Source organism: Callithrix jacchus, chromosome 1, assembly GCF_049354715.1.
Source record: "Callithrix jacchus isolate 240 chromosome 1, calJac240_pri, whole genome shotgun sequence".
Classification (NCBI taxonomy): domain Eukaryota; kingdom Metazoa; phylum Chordata; class Mammalia; order Primates; family Cebidae; genus Callithrix; species Callithrix jacchus.
Genome location: NC_133502.1, coordinates 37,610,001 through 37,629,634, shown reverse-complemented (window position 1 = coordinate 37,629,634; position 19,634 = coordinate 37,610,001). Strand labels below are relative to the sequence as shown.

Sequence of the window (19,634 nt, the reverse complement as noted above, 5' to 3'; positions counted from 1 at the left end):
GCAGGTCTAAAAATGCATATATATGGCTGTATCACTTGTTTTTTGTATTATCTACAAAAAGATGAGTTTGATGACTTTAGAACCAAATATTTTGAGAATAACTGAGACTGTTTTCTAGACAATTGCCATACTTCATTGGAAACATGCAGGGTTATCGTGGGCTTTGTATTATTTTTGGTCTCCTTGCCTGTCTAATTTTGGAGCTGTGTTGTACTCAAGGAGTTTTTGGCTGTATGATCTCTGTGCCTAGTTTTTTGTATTATCTGCAAAAACATGACTTTAGTATCAAATATTTTGAGAATGATTGAGACTTTTTTTTCTAGACAATTGTCATACTGCATTGGAAACCTTAAGGATTATTGTGATCTTTTTCTTCTTTCTTTAAATCCAGCTCTAGGCCAAGTCATAGAAATACTATGCTGAAAGCTGTTCTGCCCACTGTTGGGAGACTGATTCTGAAAATGATCACTCCTGTCTTAATGCCATACATTTGTGTGAAACCACACAGTTTTATCAAAATTGTGCAATAAATATCATGTAAGTGGTTTTTAAAACTCCTCTCATGAGGTTTATTACCGGAAGCCGTCCTCTACTCCCTCCTACTGCTAAGTCCTTCACATAGGCATCACTTTATACTCTTCTAGCTGTTTCTTTTTTCTTTATTTCTAAACAGTTTTAATTTTTTTTTGATCTTAGACATCTGTGAACTTATTATGGAAGATGAAAACTTAGCTCTCTTCCTCTCATCCTCCTACTGTATCTCTTTTCTCATAATGGTTTTCATGGTTTTTCTTTTATATTTAATGTCTGCATTATGATTATAATTTACCAGCTGAGTCTTTTTAATTGCATATTACGTGTATATTCTCTGACTCCTTTGTTCCTCCAAGAGTTAGTAATGGCCCTTCTTTTCCCCTCTTCACTTTCTTTAATCACCTACCAGAAATTGTTTCCCCAAACATTCTAAAGGAGCCATAAAATCCCTCAATAAGGTCATATGCATTTGGCAATCTGTTAGTCTGTTTTTTAAAGTTTACATTGTAGTGCTATCCCCTCTGAAACTCTTAATCTCATTGCTGTAGTTTTTACTGTTTCCCCCCGAGGCCGGATGCATGCTGCTGTTGCCATGGGAACTCTTTCAGTTTCTTGGTTAATGTGGATTCCCTACTTCTTAAATCGTTTTCCTTTGTATTTCATTTATTCTCTTCGATGGGGCACAGCCTTCAGTAGCTTTCTGAGAAAGGAGACCTGCGTGAGAGGTACACTTTGAGATCCTGCATATTTTAAAATTTCACTCTACCCTTACATAAGACTCGTCGTTGGACTGGCTGTAAAAGTCTAAGTGAACCTTTCCCTCATGTTTGAAGGCATTGTTCCATTTTGTTCTAGCTCCTGTTATGTTCTAGCTATTGAGTGCACTGTGTTTGGATATCTAATCCTTTTTGACTTTTTCTTTTGCTTCCTTTTTCTCTAGTATTCTAAAATGTCATGTTGTACCTTGGTATGGGTTATTTTATTTATTTGGTATGCTGGACATTTGTGCTCACTTTCACCCTAGAATTGCATGGGTGAAATGCAAGGTGGGAATGAGATATAGTACCAGACAAAAAGAATTGGACTATTGAGTATGAAAGAGAAATCTACATAAGTGAATATGGCATAGTGGGTCACATAGAAACTGAATGTTCTTGTAGAATGAACACTGCTTTTAAATTTGCTGTGAGGCTGTATGGACAAATGAAATGCTTGTATCACATAGGCCCTAAGAAATTGAAGACACCTTCCTATGGTGTTCCCCTGCAAACAGAAAAAGGACTCTATCAAAACAAACAAACAAAAAAGTGAATGGGAGTCACGCTGGCTTCCAGTTTGGAGATTTTATTGCTTTTTTTTTTTTTTTTTTAAATAACTTTCCAGTTTCTTTTTTTAAGAACTTGTAACAGACAGATGTAGGTCATTCCCTTTGGTTTAATCACTTGATTTTCTTACCTGTCTTATCCCATTGCTAATCTGTCTTTATTTGTTTTCAGAAGACTTCTTCAACTTGATATTTCAAACTCATTTATTGATTATTCTGTTTTTGCTATGACAGTCTCATTTTCCAAGCATGAAGAAACTGTTTTTTAAATCTCTGTGTAGTGTGTGTGTGCTTGCATGTGTGTGTGTGAATGTAACATTTTCTCTTAGATGAAATAAACTTGTCTTGGAATTTTCATCTGTTCTCTGTGTTTTCCTCTTTGGTTCTTTTTACCCCCTCTACTTTTAGTCTCAGTGTTTTCATGTAAAAGGAATATTTTACATATTTGGTCTCACTGGTTGTCTGTTCATACTGAAATGAGGTATTAAAGCAGATCTAAAGCTCTCCATGGATGGCGCTCCTTGGTGCAGCTTACTAGTGATTGGATGGGTAGCCAGCCCACATTCAAGTATCTCTTGGTTTTCCCTTGTGTTCATCTCTTTCTCTAGGCATAAACCTTCTATACTCCTAAGAGATGTAAGCAAGGCAGTCACTTCTAGGAATATAAAGAGAGAAATGGGACCAGAATTGTAACTAGTCAGCATGTTGACTTCCATTTAATCTTTGGTTAAGTAAGGTAGTTCATTTCTCCATCAGCTAAGTTTAGTGTGCATGAAGTCAGGGCTTCTCTGGATCAGCTTGTTTGCATAGCAAAGTCTCTGGTCTCAGGTTGAGATGTAGAGGGGGGCAGTAGTAGGTCAGGCTCTATGGGAGGGGATTTGGAATTCTAGTGGTTCTTTTGGTAGACTTTCAACTGAATTCACTGCTTTCAGTGCCGTGATCATTCCTATTATCTATGAAATGCAAGGTGGGAATGAGATATAGTACCAGACAAAAAGAATTGGACTATTGAGTATGAAAGAGAAATCTACATAAGTGAATATGGCATAGTGGGTCACATAGAAACTGAATGTTCTTGTAGAATGAACACTGCTTTTGAATTTGCTGTGAGGCTGTATGGACAAATGAAATGCTTGTATCACATAGGCCCTAAGAAATTGAAGACACCTTCCTGTGGTGTTCCCCTGCAAACAGAAAAAGGACTCTATCAAAACAAACAAACAAAAAAGTGAATGGGAGTATCTGGAATCCAGAGTCACGCTGGCTAGAGGAAAGTTCTTAGCAGCAGAAGAGATCAGCAGTTGTCCCATAGGATGTTGGAGGTAACAGGTGGAGCATTGCTTTAGATAGCAGCTTCAGATGGTAGCTGAGAGGGATTTGAGAACAACAGGCATAAGCTCAGAGACATGAATTTTCCCAGCAGGGGTTGACAGACACCTCATACAGGACAGCTCCGGCTGACATATGGCAGGTGCCCCTCTTGGATGAAGCTTCCAGAAGAAGCAACAGGCAGCAATCTTTGCTGTTCTGCAGCCTCCACTGGTGATACCCAGGCAAATAGGGTCTGGAGTGGACCTCCAGCAAACTCCAGCAGACCTGCAGGGGAGGGGCCTGACTGTTAGAAGGAAAACAGCAAACAAAGAAATAGCATCAATATTAACAAAAAGGATGTCCACACAAAAATCCCATCTGACGGTCACCAACATCAAAGACCAAATGTAGATAAATCCACAAAGATGAAGCAAAACCAGCATAAAAAGGCTGAAAATTCCAAAAACCAGAACACCTCTTCTCCAAAAGATTATAACTCGTCGCCAGCAAGGGAAGAAAACTGGCTGGAGAATAAGTTTCATGAATGGACAGAGGTGGATTTCAGAAGATGGGTAATAACAAACTCCTTGGAACTAAAGGAGCATGTTCTAACCCAATGCAAGGAAGCTAAGAGCCTTGAAAAAGGGTTAGAGGAATTGATAACTAGAATAACCAGTTTAGAGAAAAACATAAATTACTTCATGGAGCTGAGAAACACAGCACAAGAACTTTGTGAAGCATACACAAGTATCAATAGCCAAATCGATCAAGTTGAAGAAAGGGTATGAGAGATTGAAGACCAACTTAATGAAATAAATTGTGAAGATGAGATTAGAGAAAAAAGAATGAAAAGGAATGAACAAAGCCTCCAAGAAATACGGGACTATGTGAAAAGACCAAACCTACATTTGATTGGTTTACCTGAAAGTGACGGGGAGAATGGAACAAAGTTGAAAAACAGTCTTCAGGATATTATCCAGGAGATCTTCCCCAACATAGCAAGAGAGGCCAACATCCAAATTCAGGAAATACAGAGAACACCACAAAGCAACCCCAAGACACATAGTAGTCAGATTTACCAAGGTTGAAATGAAGGAAAAAATGTTAAGCACAGCCAGAGAGAAAGGTTGGATTACCCAGAAAGCGAAGCCCATCGTAATAACAGCAGATCTCTCTGCAGAAACCCTACAAGTCAGAAGAGAGTGGGGGCCAATATTTAGCATTCTTAAAGAAAAGAATTTTCAACCTAGAATTTTGTATCCAGCCAAACTAAGCTTCATAAGTGAAGGAGAAGTAAAATCCTTTACAGACTAGCAAATGCTGAGAGATTTTGTCACCACCAGGTCTGCCTTACAAGAGCTCCTGAAGGAAGCACTAAATATGGAAAGGAAAAACTAGTACCAGCCACTGTAAAAACATACAAAATAGCAAAGACCATTGACACTATAAAGAAACTGCATCAACGAAAGGACAAAATAACCAGCTAGCATCTTAATGACAGAATCAAATTCACACATAACAATATTAACCTTAAATGTAAATGGGCTAAATGCCCCAGTTAAACGACACAGACTGGCAAATTGGATAAAGCGTCAAGACTCATTGGTGTGCTGTATTCAGGAGACCCATCTCATGTGCAAAGACAGACACAGGCTCAAAATAAAGGGATAGAGGAAGATTTACCAGGCAAATGGAAAGAGGAAAAAAAAAAGCAGGGGTTGCAATCCTAGTCTCTGATAAAACTGACTTTAAACCAACAAAGATGAAAAAAGACAAAGAAGGGCATTACATAATGGTAAAGGGATAAATGCAGCAAGAGCTAACTATTCTAAATATATATGCACCCAATACAGGAGTATCCAGAGTCATAAAGCAAGTTCTTAGAGACATACAAAGAGACTTACACTCCTGAACAATAATAATGGGAGACTTTAACACCCATTGTCCATAGTAGATCAATGAGACAGAAAAATTAACAAGGATATTCAGGACTTGAACTCAGCTCTGGACCAACAGGGATCTACAGAACTTTGTACCCCAATTTGATAGAATGTACATTCTTCTCAGCACCACATCACACTTAATCCAAAATTGACTGCATAATTGGAAGTAAAACACTCCTCAGCAAATGCAAAAGAAAGGAAATCCTAACACATAGTCTCTCAGACCACAGTGCAATCAAATTAGAGCTCAGGATTAAGAAACTCACTGACAACCACACAACTACATGGAAACTGAGCAACCTGCTCCTGAATGACTATTGGGTAAATAACAAAATTAAGGTAGAAATAAGTTCTTTGAAACCAATAGGAACAAAGACACAACATAACAGAATCTCTGGGAGACAGCTAACGCAGTGTTTAGTGGGAAATTTATAGCCCTAAATGCCCACAGGAGAAAGTGGCAAAGATCTAAAATTGACACCCTAACATCACAATTCAAAGAACTAGAGAAACCAGAGCAAACAGATTGAAAGCAGTAGAAGACAAGAAATAACTAAGATCGGAGCAGAACTGAAGGAGATAGAGAGACAAAAAGCCCTTAAAAAGATCATTGAATTCAAGAACTGGTTTTTTGAAAAGATTAATAAAATTGACCATTAACCAGACTAATGAAGAAGAAAAGAGAGAGAAGAATCAAATAGACACAATAAAAAAATGATAAAGGGGATATCACCATCAATCCCACAGAAATACAAACTACCATCCAAGAATACTATAAACACCTTCATGCAAATAAACTAGAAAATCTAGAAGAAATATATAAATTCTTGGACACATATACCCTCCGAAGACTAAACCAGGAAGATGTCAAATCCCTGAATAGACCAATAACAAGTTATGAAATTGAGGCAGTAATTAATATCCTATCCACCAGCAAAAGCCCAGGACCTGATGGATTCATGGTCATATTCTGTCAGAGGTACAAAGAGGAGCTGGTACTATTCCTTCTGAAACTATTCCAAACAATAGAAAAAGAGGGACTCATTTAATGAGGCCAGCATCATCTTAATACCAAAACCTGGCAGAGACACAACAAAAAGAAAATTTCACACCAGTATCCCTGAGGAGCAACGATGTGAAAATTCTCAATAAAATACTGGAAAACTGAACCCAACAGCACATCAAAAAGCTTATCCACCATGATCAAAATGGGTTCATCCCTGGGATGCAAGTCTGGTTCAACATATGCAAATCAATAAACGTAATACATCACATAAACAGAATCGATGACAAAAACCACATGATTATAGATGCAGAAAAGGCCTTTGATAAAATTCAATATCACTTCATGCTAAAAACTCAATAAACTAGGTATTGATGGAACATATCTCAAGAGTTATTTATGACAAACCCACAGCCAGTATCATACTGAATGGGCATTCCCTTTGAAAACCAGCATAAGACAAGGATGCCCTTTCTCACCACCACTTGTATTCAATATAGTATTGGAAGTTCTGGCCAGGGCAATCCTGTGAGAGAAAGAAATAAAGGGTATTCAAAGAGGAAGAGAGAAAGTCAAATTGTCTCTGTTTGCAGATGCCATGATTGTATATTTAGAAAACCCCTTTTTTCCCACCCCAAATCTCCTTAAGCTGATAAGCAACTTTAGCAAAGTCTCAGGATACAAAATCAATGTGTAGAAATCACAAGCATTCATTTACACCAATAATAGAGAGCCAAATCATGAGTGAACTCCCATTCACAATTGCTACAGAGAGAATAAAATACCTAGGAATACAACTCACAAGAGATGTGAAGGACCTCTTCAAGGAGAACTGTAAACCACTGCTCAAGGAAATAAGAGAGGACACAAAACAAACAGGAAACATTCTCATGGATAGGAGGAATCAATGTGAAAATGGCCCCACTGCCCAAAGCAATTTATAGATTCAGTGCCATCTCCATCAAACTATCACTGACTTTCTTCACAGAATTAGAAAAAAACTACTTTAAATTTCATATGGAACCCAAAAAGAACCCATATAGCCAAGACTATCCTAAACAAAAAGAACAAGGCTGGAGGCATACCTAACTTCAAGCTATACTACAAGGCTACAATAACCAAAACAGCATGGTACTGGTACCAAACCAAATATATAAAGGCCTTCGATATAGAACGAATTCCTCAGAAATAATGCCACACATTTGCAACTGTCTGGTCTTTGACAAACCTGGCAAAAAATAAGTAATGGGGAAAGGATTCCCTATTCAATAAATGGTGTTGGGAAAACTGGCTAGCCATATGCAAAAAACAGAAACTAGACACCTTCCTTACACCTTCTACAAAAATTAACTCAAGTTGAATTAAGGACTTAAATGTAAAACCTAAAACCATAAAAACCCTAGAAGAAAACCTAGGCAAAACCATTCAGGACATAGGCATGGGCAAAGACTTCATGACTAAAACACCAAAAGCAATGGCAACAGAAGCCAAAATTGACAAATGGGATCTAATTAAACTAAAGAGCTTCTACACAGCAAAACTATCATCAGAGTGAACAGGCAACCTACAGAATGGGAGAACATTTTTGCAATCTATCTGACAAAGGGCTAAGATCCAGAATCTACAAATAATTAAATACATTTACAAGGAAAAAACAATCCCATCAAAAAGCAGGTGAAGGATATGAACAGACACTTCTCAAAAGAAGACATTTAGGTGGCCAACAAACATGAAAGAAAGCTCATCATCACTGGTCATTAGAGAAATGCAAGTCAAAACCACAATGAGATACCATTTCAGGCCAGTTAGAATGGGTATCATTAAAAAGTCAGGAGACAACAGATGCTGGAGAGGATGTGGAGAAATAGGAACACTTTTACACTGTGGGTGGGAGTGTAAATTAGTTCAACCGTTCTGGAAGACAGTGTGGCGATTCCTCAAGGATCTAGAACCAGAAATGCCATTTGACCCAGTAATCCCATTAATGCATATATACCCGGAGGTTTATAAATCATTCTGTATTATAAAGACACATGCACATGTATGTTTATTGCAGCACTGTTCACAGTAGCAAAACTTGGAACCAACCCAAATGCCCACCAATGATAGACTGGATAAAGAAAATGTGGCACCTATATACCATGGAATACCATGCAGCCATTAAAAAGGATGATTTCATGTTTTTTGTAGAGACATGGATAAAGCTGGAAACGATCATTCTCAGCAAACTAACATAGGAACAGAAAGCCAAACACTGCATGTTCTCACTCATAAGTGGGAGTTGAACTATAAGAACATATAGGGAAGGGAACATCACACACCAGGCCCTGTCGGGGAGTCAGGGACTAGGGGAGGGATAGCATTAGGAGAAATACCTAATGTAGATGATGGGTTGATAGGTGCAGCAAACCACCATGACACATGTATACCTATGTAACAAACCTACATGTTCTACAGTTATATCCCAGAATTTAAAGTATAATAAAAAAATAGAAAATTGGTGAAAGAAGTTTAGGGATAAGGAAACTCCACAGTTGACTAATTAGTGGCATTTCTGTCAGGGCTGTGGTAGTCATGGCTTTTTACATACATGATAGATGGCACCTATGACTTTCTCATCTTAAGAACACCGAGGGCTGGTCATGGTGGCTCATGTCTGCAATCGCAGCCCCTTGAGAGGCTAAGGCAGGAAGATTGCTTGAGCTCAGGAGTCTGAGACCAGTCTGGACAACATAGGGAGACCCCATTGCTACAAAAAACTTAAAAAAAATAGCTAGGTGTGATGATGCGTGCCTGTGGTCCTAGCAATTTAGAAGGCTGAAGTGGGAGGATTACTTGAGCCCAGGAGGTTGAAGCTGCAGTGAGGTGTGTTTGTCCCACTGCTCTCCAGCCTGGGTGACAGAGCAAGACCACGTCTGAAAAAATAAAAACACAAAGCAGTGATTCCTTTTCCTGTGACTTTTAAAAAACTGCTTTATTGGAATATAATTAACATGTAAATTGCACGTTCTTTAAATGTACCATTTGATACACTTTAACATGTATATATATCCAGGAAATCATGATCACAGTTACTGTGTAGTGAACAGATTTTAACACTTAAAGTTTCCTGTGGCCCCTTGTATTCCTTATTCTTTCCCTTCTGGTCCTTGCTAACTCTAACCCAGGCAACCCCTGATCTGTTTTTTGTCAGTATAGATTAGTCATCCAAACTGGAGTTCAGTGGCCTGATCTCAGCTCACTGCAACTTCTACCTCCTGGGTTCAGGTGATTCTCTTGCCTCAGCCTCCCAAGTAACTGGGATTACAGGCACATGCCACCACACAGCTAAGTTTTGTATTTTTAGTAGAGATGGGTTTTCACCATGTTCGCCAGGCTGGTCTTGAACTCCTGACCTCAAGTGATCTGCCCACTTTGGCCTCTGAAAGTGCTGGGATTACAGGTGTAGTTTGCATTTTTTATAGTTTCATATCAATTAAGTCACAGAATATGTAGTCTTCCATTTGTTTTGGTCTGACTTCTTTCAAGCTAGATAGTTATTTTGTAATTTGTGTTGTTACATGAATCAGTAGTACGTTTTATTGTGGAAACCATTAGATTGCATGATTGTAACCATGGCTTGTTTATCCACTCATCTTTTGATGGGCACTTGGGTTGTTTTTAGTGTTTGGTTATGGCAAATAAAGCTGCTTTGGACATTTATGTTTAAGTCTTCATATGAACATGCTTTCATTTCTCTTGGATCATTACTTACAATTTGAGTGTCTGGAACAGAGAGTAGTTGTAGGTTAACTTTTTAAGAAGCTGCCAAACTCTTTTTCCAAAGTGGTTTCACCATTTTACATCCATTACCAGTGTGTGAAGTTTTCATGGCATCAAATCTTCCTCAACACTTGCTATAACTAGTATTTTTCATTTTAGTCATTCTAATAGGCATAGGTATCTCATTGTGGTTTTAGCTATTTTCCTAATGACCAATGTTGAAGATCTTTTCATATAGCTGTTTGCCATAATAGGTTCTTCTTTGGTGAAATGTGTATTCAAACCTTTTGTCCATTTGTAAAATTGAGTTGTTTACTATTTGCAGAGTTTCGTGTTTTCTACATAAAAGTTCTTTGGTAGATACATGCTTTGCAAATATGTCTTTTCCAATCCGTGGTTTATCACTCATTCTTTTAGAAATGTCTTTCAAAAAGAAAAGTTTTTAATTGATATATTGTTTTATGGATCATGTTTTTAGTCTTATAAATTGTATCTGATAAGTACTTGCCAAATTAAGGACACAAAGACTTTTACCTTTGGTTTCTTATAAAAGTGTTACAGTTTCAAGTTTTACATTTTTTGTCTGTGCTCTATTTTGAGTTAGTTTTGAATATTGTTTGTAGTATGGATCAAAATTCTTTTTTTTTTGCATATAAATACCCATTTTGTTCTGGCACCATTTATTTAAAAGACTATCCTTTAAATTGTATTTTACTAAAAATCATATTCCATATATGTGTGGTTTTATTTCTGGGCTATTTTTCCCACTAATCTGTTTATGCTACACTAAACTGTCTTCATTACTGTCATGAGCTTCCATCAGTGGAATAGCTCTCCAATTTTTTAAAAAATGTTTGTTTGGCTATTTTAAGATCTTTGCATTTCCATATGAATTTTCTTCTTATTTCCTGATGTATGAATCATCTTCTACTTTTCTACAAAATAGTCTGCTGCAATTTTGATTGGCATTTTGCAAATTATTTGGACCAATTTAAGGAGAATTGACATCTTAATATTTATTTTCTAACTCACAAAAATGGCATATCTCTCCAGTTATGTCCTCTTTAATTCTCAGCATGTTTTGTAGTCAGTGTTCAGGTTCTGAATATCTTTTGTCAGATTTACCCTTAAGTATCTTATATGGTTTTTTAAAATGCTATTGTAAATGGAAAGTGAATTTTTTAAAATATGAATTAGTTCATTACTATATACAAGTATACAATTGGCTTTCCTACATCAATCTGGTATCCTATAATCTTGCTACTAAACTCATTTATTCTATTATCATTTTTGTAGATTCTTCAGATTTTTTTACATAGATGATTATGTCATCTGTGAATAAAGACAGATTTGCTTCTTTCTTTCCAATGTAAATGTTTTAAATTTATTGCCTGATTGCATTGGCTAGAATCTTTAACAGAGTGTTAAACAGAAGCGTTGAGAACCAATGTCTGTGTCTGTTTTCTGGTATCACAGGCAAAGCATTCAGCATTTTACCGTTAACTATGCTGTTTTTGTAGATGCCTTCAATAGGTTCCTTTCTGTTCTGATTTGATGAGAATTTTTATCAGGAGTGGATATCAAACCCTTTTCTTTTTTCTATTGAGATTATCATATACTTTTTCAAGTTAGTTAATCTGGTAAGTTATATTGATGTTTGAGTTTAGACCAACTTTTTATTTCTGGGATAAACCCCACTTGTTAATGACGAAGTATGTTAATGGTTAAGTTAGACTCAATTTACTGAAATACTTAGACTTTTTACATCTGTGTTCATGTGTGATATTGATAGTTACTTTCTTAACTTGTAATTTCTTATTTTGGTATCAGGATAACACTGCCCTAATAAGATGTGTTAGGATGTATTTCCTCCTCTTCTGTTTTTTTTTGGAAGAGTTTGTAAAGAACTGATGTTTAAATATTTGGTTGACTTTAGCAGTTAAGTCTTCTGGGCCCAGGTTTTTCTCTGTGGGTAGTTATTTATTTATTTATTTTAAGTGTTCTGTCCTTTTACTTTTAACTTATTTGTATGCCCATATTTAAGGTGTATTTCCTGTTAGGAAGCATATAATTGAGTCTTGTGACACTCTGCCCTCCCATTAAATATGAGAAAAAACTTGTCTGCAAGCCCATCATATGATTTTCCCTCAGTTTCTGTTGGCAAGGACTGTATCTGGGTCTTGGGCCTAAACCCAGAGGGAAAGGGAAACAGTGGAAATATCATGATTGGCTTAGCTCAGTGCTTCTCAAGGTATGGTCTCCAGATTGGTAATATTAGCATCCCCTGGAAACTTCTTAGAACTCCAGATTCTTTGACCCTGTGCATTAAGGGGTGTGATCTAGCAATTTGTCTTAACAAGATGTTTAAGTAATTTTGAAGCATGAGACATTGAGACATTGAGAATAACTGGCCTAAACTAACCTGTACTTGTGAGTAGGGGGAAGTACCCTGTATCAGACAGTTTAGGGGTATGTTAGCAAGGAAGTGGAGGGGATTATTACCTACACAAGTAGGTGATAATCTTGCCGTAGTGGGACTGAGGTGTGGGGATCAAGAATATGAATTTTTAACTAATATACCCTTGATGGAGTCACAACTGTGCAACACACTCTAAGGAAAAAAATATATTGGATTTACTATTAATCAATTGAGATCTGTGTTTGAGTCTCCATCTTAACAGGAGTGAGCATACTGTCCCAAGGGCAAATCACAGCAGTTGCATGTTTTGTGTGGTGGGTAAGATAGGTTTTTACATATTTAAATGATGAAAAAACAGAATGTGAAAACTATGGGAAATTCAACTTTCAGTGTCTGTGAATCAGTTTTATAGGAACACAGCCATGTTTATCCATTTACATATTATCTAGGATGCGTTTGGACTGGAATGGCAGGGTTAGTAGTTGTGACAGAGATCAGGTGGCTTACAACACCTGAAATGCATACTTGCTGGCACTTTACAGAAAATGTTTGCCATCCCCTAATCTATAAGAATAATTTATCAAAGAATGGTACACATCATCTTGGATAGCTGATAAATGAATAGATGAATGTTTTGTCTAGAATAGTAAAAGAGTGGATCATGAAGTATGTTATTTCAAGAATGTGTGCTCATTGGAATTGTGAAAGCTTTGTTAGAAGGAAGATTACTTTAGATTTTTAATTAATATAAGCTTATAATAGTGAGGTGTCATGTATTAGAGCCAGCAGTTTCGGGGAGGTAGTTCACCCTCGCCCCTTTTTTAGTTAACTGTTGCTTATTCCTCAAGATAAACCTTTTTGTATAACCCCATCACTGAAAATATTCTAAGGTTGACCTTAACATGGTATATTAATGAGAGAAGCTTTTTTTAATAACTTGCAATGCCTGGGGGGAAGGGGGTGGTTATTTTGGATACTACTCATTACTGTGTAATGGTATAGGCGCTAAAAGTGAACTCTTCCTAAAACATAACTTTTAAAGCTCTCTGTTTGGCTTTAGTGAAAAAGAGGCACATACCAAGGTTAGTACAGATTTGAGATAGAAGAAATATGTGATTATGTAAGGGTTCAGAGAATCAACTGACTGGCTTTTCTGGACATTTAGACTTATTTTTTTAAAATACACATAAGATTTGCCTTGTTTGCCACATCATATTTACCTTCATTAGCCAAGTTCACAAAAGAGTCTGTTGCCAAAGAGAAAGATGAAAATGTTCATTTCTTGACATGTCTATAGAGATAGTAAGATTGTGATGGTGCCTTTTTAGGCTAGTTCACTCAAAAAAAGCCCTTGATCTCTGATGCTGAAACACACAGTTATGGGGAAAATTATTAGACTTTTTTCTAGAAGTTCTTCTCACCAGGCTACAGGAAGTGTCATATTCTATTTGGGGATATTTGCCTTTAAAAACTATTTCTGATACCTTGAAGTAATTGTTAAATACATGTTGTTTTCCCCAGAGAGAGGTACTCTCTGTATATCTATATCATGCCTATAATGTAGATTTCTTTTTTTAAGGTTATACGTTGGCTCTTCAAAGATGTTCACCTCATCAGAGAAATCCCTGACTCCTCTGCAGTGGTGTAGACATGTCCTAGATAACCCAACTCCTGAGATGGAAGCAGCGAGACGGTCCCTGTGCTTTAGACTGGAGCAAGGTAATTGTGAATGTGTGCATTTACATTCTCCAACTTTCGTCACTCTCAGTTCTGCTTTTGTTGCTGGTTTTAGAATAAACATTTCAATGGAAAATCCTTATCCTAAGGTGCAGCTGTTGCATGCAATTTGCTTCACATGTATTACACATCAAGCTTTCTCAATATAGGATGTGTTTAGTTTTGTGCTTGTTTTTAGCCATATTTTTAGTTTGCTCTAGTTTATATTGCAATGTAGGAACACACATTTTATTTCCTTTTTTTTCTGTACCAGTCAATAAAATGGCCAGTCTTCAGTTCTCTGGGGTTGATAACAAGGTTATATGGCTGGCTTCTAAGGCAGAAAACAGGGTTCCATAAGGATCTGAGCACTGACCTATTGCATGCATTCAACATTTAGTTGGATGTATAACTGGAAGTGCTAACCTTTATAAACTAAGAAATAATCTTCATATTGTCTGACATTAATTAACCTATGGAACCTAACAGAAGTTTAAATTTTAAAAAAGGGCAGTTGGAAAAACAGCAAAAACGAATGAGTAGTACTCAGTTCCTTGCTATCTGATGCAGTGATCTACTTGAAGCTGTAATTATGTAGGCTTTTGGCTTGTCTTTTAACCCCTGGGCATCTATTTTAACATCTAGGAACACTGTTTCTCTTCCATGGACCACCTGCATCTAAATCATACATGAGCTTGAAAGTACAGATTCCCGCCTCCTCCAGATTAAAGAATCAGACTGGGGGTAGGGTCAGGGGAATCTGCATTGACAAGTTCACCAGTGTGATTCTCATGCACACTGATATTTGAGAACGCTGCCTATGAAGCTCTTCGAGGATAATGAATGGTTATTAACATATTTGGACATAAGACCAAGTATAATCGATAATGTTTCCAGAGCTCTTAATTCTGTCACATTGATTACCTTTACATTCTTGACATCCTTCATCTTATTCAGTCTGACTGCACTCACCTTTAGAGGTGAGAAACATGAAGTTTAGAGAAGTTCCCAGGGTTACAAGGCAGAATGATACTCAGGGAGAGTCAGAGCCAGGGTCTCCCTGACACAAGAGATTCCATCCTTAACCAGTATTCTGTGCTGCCATATTGGCATGATTATACGTAAATATCAATAGAAATCTGTTTTAAATACTTGGAAGATGGGATGTTATTTTATTAACATTTTAACTAAAATTTTATATTTTATATTTAGTGATTTAATAATAGAAAGCTGAAGAGCAGTGTAGGGACAAAGGCATGTTAGGGTTAAAACTTTGGTGATAGATACTCATCTAATAGAGCAGCCATCTCAGAGTTGAGGGCTCTAGTATTCATTCTGTTCACATTTACCCGAGTGACTCTAAGATAGCTGATATGGTTTGACTTGGTTTCCCCATCCAAATCTTAGCTCCAGTTGTAATCCTCACATGTAGATGGAGGCACCTGGTGGGTGGTGACTGGATCCTGGGGATGGTTTTCCCGTGAGGGCAGAGACTTGACAAATAAGAATCAGAAATGAGAGTGGTGCTGGACTTCAACAGCAACCCTGATTCTTATTTGTGACCTTTCTACCTAAAGTAATTAGAATATTGTCTTTTATTCTTGGTATTCTGAAATTTCATTTATTTTGTGTGCCAGAAACTTTAGTTCTGTAAAATTTCTGGTGTTATTTCTTTGTATTCATACCCCTTCACCCTTGTTTTCTCTATTCATTCTTTCTAGATACTCCTGTGGGTCAGAATCTCCTAGATTGATGTTCAAATTTTATATTTTTTTCTCTTTTTCTCTCTTGCTTTCTATTCTTGATTTTGTTGTTGTTGTTGTTCTACTTTCTTGGAGATTAAAAAACCCCACATCTTTTAAACTCTTCTGCTGCATATTGAGTGACTTCTATGTACCAGGTACCATTGCAGGTTATTGAGATGCATCAGTGAGCAGCACAGATGTTAAGTCTCTGCCTTCATTGAGCTAACCTTCTGGTATTCAGATTTTCACCTAGTCCTCCTGATCTGTAAGGTACTTTTATTTGTGTTTGTATCCTTAACTCTAGTGGCTCTCAGTTTCATTTTATTCAGGTAATGAAGCCTGTCTTTGATAAAAATAGAGGAGCAGTTGCCTGAGCAGGCAGGGTGGGGATCTGGAGGGTTTAAGTGTTTTTCTATAGATTTTTAGTCATCCCTCCAGTTTTTTTCACTTTACCACAGAACTCCCTACCCACGGTGGTACTCTGTACCTGCAATTCCAGAACCTTGCCAGGTTCTTTTTGCTGTAAGGCCGTAGAGCAGAGGATGTCAAAACCCAAGTCTGTTTCTGCTTTTCTTTTTCTTTTTTGAGATGAGGTCTCACTCTATTGCCAGGATGGAGTGCAGTGGTGTGTTCTTGGCTTACTGAAACCTCTGACTCCCTGATTCAAGCGATGCTCCTGACTCAACCTCCTGAGTAGCTGGGACTACAGGCGTGTGCTACCACACCCAGCTAATTTTTGTATTTTTAGTAGAGATGGGGTTTCACCATGTTGGCCAGGATGATCTTGATCTTCTGACCTTGTGATCTGCCTGGCTTGGCTTCTCAAAGTGCTGGGATTACAGGTATAAGCCACTGTGCCCAGCCTCTGCTTTTCATTTCTAAGATGTTGTGACCATTCCTGGTCTGATATTGTCTCCTCTCCCATTTAGTCTTCCTATGGACTTACAGGAGTTTGAGTTGAACTCTTACTGGAGTGTGGTTTTATAAGGGAATCCCCCCATATTGAAGAATACTTACTGGCTTCCAATTAAGGAAGTCCTTTGTCAATGATGGTTAATTGACAGATATCAAAAATTATGGTTTTGATCCAAACTTTATTCATAACATAGTATAAATATTTAATTGGTATAATGTGAGCTTTCCATATTTTTGAAGTTTCAATAACGGGTCTTAAAGCATTTTTCTTTTGGTTTAGACTTAATTTCTCCCTTGGGCAGTCAGCATTTTTGAGAAAGAGATATTATGGAGTGTTTTCTTTGAGACTAGGGTTGTTTCTTTTCATTTGAATATAAGTCGCCCAAGGGAATGAACTTTGTTTTGTTGAACACCAGTTCCCTAACTCCTAGAAGGGTACCTGACACAAAATAGATGTTGTTGCTAAAGTAAATGAATGTCTCATTTTTTTTGAACCTAATGTCACTATTACTACTGTTCCAGTTTTGGTTTTGAGTAATTGAAGATGGGTCGAGGTCCCTGCAACATTTTCCTTATTAGCTACCTCTTCTATTCAGGGCATGGGCTAGCATCAGTTGAGGTATCAGCTTGCAGTATTGCTTTCCCATTCATAAGGTAATTTACTTTAAAACAATCTGTTTTTATTTATCTTACACATTTCATTGCAAGGTGATTAATTGAAGTCCTTAGGAGTTGTACAACTCCTTTATATACATAGAAATTAAAGACACTTCACTGAGAAATTCACAGCCATGAGTATGAGTGATGAGAGGTAAAGAAAAGGGTAAAGCTGCCTTCTCTTTTTCACCCTCTTCCTCTCTGCACTATACTTTTGTTTCTCATACTCTTCATACTCTTTCATTGATAGGTTAAGAGTTCCTTAATGTGAGCCTGAAGCTTCAGATGAGATGCTGCTTATGTAATATTTGAGCCAATGTTTTTGAAAGTTGGTTCCTCTTTCTTGACCTTAAGGTTTTGAAAAGAAAATTCTTCAAAAAGTAAAGATTAATTCCCTTGTAGGACATGTGGAGAAGGGCATAGTTGTGAGGAGCCAGAATGTTTCTGGTGGTCAGAGCTGGTCTTAAACCCTCTTCTTCCTTATTTCTTGTTTTCTGTCTTTAGCCCAGGCTGTTTTCTTGGCTGCAAGTTAGCCACAGTGGTAGGTTAGCCGTCCCTCCTTGTTTGTGGAGTAAGCGTCCCCAGGAACCCATCTAAGTAAGGATTTGTCAAGGTTGGTTTCTGTAGGTCCATCTGGCTGCATTTCTCCCAAGGTTGTCTCTAAAAGCACAATTGCTAATGAGCTCATTTGGATTGTAACTCCTTGCAGGACCTAAGCCTACTTCTCTTCTTGCTGCCTACCTTTGTGATTTCACAGAGTTCTCAAAAAGCTTTCATGCTGTATCTGACAACTTTTGAAGCTGGATCTAGATAACAGAACTTGATAAGTTATGAGAGAATATATGGGACATAGTTAAGCTTTGTCTTGAAGTTATGAGAACAAGCTTCCTGCCCTTCTGTAGAAAGTTTTTTTTTCTGAAGAAAATGGAGGAAAGGGAGGTTTTATAAGATTTAATTTTGTCGGGAGACAGCACCTACATTATCACTGTTTTTAAAATATTGCTAAAAACATTTGTCTTCACAACAACAATTTTGCAACTTGGTTAAGGATTTTTTAAAAGATACAAGAGGATAATTATTTTTAGTATATATAATATATTCCTACAGATGACTAATATGTATCTAATATCTCTAATTCTCATAGGGAGTATTAATTGACTTGACTCTAAGAAAGCTTTTTCTTTTCTTTCTTTCTTTCTTTTTTTTTTTTTTGAGACAGTTTCACTCTGTTGCCTAGGCCAGAGTGCAGTGGCGCAATCACAGCTCACTGTAGCCTTGACCTCCCTGGGATCAGGTGATCCTCCCACTTTAGCTTTCCATGTAGCTGGGACTGCAGATGTGTGCTATCGTACATGGCTATTTTTTTGTAGAGGCAGGGTTTTACCATGTTGCCCAGGCTGATTTTGAACTCTTGGGATCAAGCAATCTGCCCACCTTGGCCTCCCTGTGCCAGGATTATAGGTGTAAGCCACTGTGCTTGGCCCTGAGAAACTTTTTATTAGAAATTGCAAAACTTGTCCTCTTTTTCAAGCTGATCTTTTAATATTCAAATGTTACACTTTATAAAGTCTTATATGTCATGTAGTCAGCACAGTCAAGTTACTTAAGTTTTCTCAGCCTCTTTTACATTTGTATTTTGTAGTGTTATTATAAGGCAATAGATATTTGTAGATTAGATGAGATAATGCCTTAAATATTAGGTCTCTCAGTAATATAGTTGAATAGTGTAAATGGCTTTTTTTGGATAATCTCCAGAAAGTAATGTTAAAAGTGAAATAACATTGCTGGAAGTTAAATCTCCTGGCATCTCTAAATCTGCAGTCTGTCAGGATGAAGTTAACCAGTAAAGCCTAGAATAGAATAATATCTCTTTTTTTCACCCCAAACACTGGCCACTTATTTGAGTATGTAGTCTTTGACAAAGCTCAGTATCTTGGTTGGTTTTCCTCTTTTGAAGATGGTCCTAATGATGTTTGCTTTCCATTTGGAGGCACCCTGTTTTGTGAACTTCTTTGTATTTGGTTGTTAATGTATGTACCTTTTTCCAGGTAGATTAAGGATCTGAAAATGGAGGTCTATACCTAAAATTGTTTTTTGAATTACCAGTGCTTAATAATTTTTCAGCATTTTTTATGTACTGAATGAGTTTTTTTTTTTTTTTTGGTAATCGACTAATTTGAGTATGTTTAAATTTCTTAAGTTGGGCAAAAAAATCCAATTTTCATTGAACATTCAGTGTTGTAAATGGCATTCTACTAACCAAGCCAAAAAAACCCTCAATCCAAAACAGAGTGGTGTTCATTAG

General features: G+C 37.1%; 1 protein-coding gene across 7 annotated transcripts in view; it reads left to right on the top strand.

Moving 5' to 3' along the window:
- Positions 1 to 19,634, top strand: part of SLAIN1 (SLAIN motif family member 1) — a 64,949-nt gene that overhangs the window by 5,839 nt on the left and 39,476 nt on the right. For 5 of the 7 annotated variants that reach the window (XM_035295655.3, XM_008979839.5, XM_078340777.1 and 2 more), the window contains exon 2: positions 13,876 to 14,015. In XM_035295655.3, coding sequence (XP_035151546.1) covers positions 13,876 to 14,015 — 140 coding nt within the window. Of the gene's footprint in view, positions 1 to 13,865; positions 14,016 to 19,634 lie in introns of all 7 variants that reach the window. The other 2 variants (XM_035295673.3, XM_035295668.3) reach the window with 1 other exon arrangement.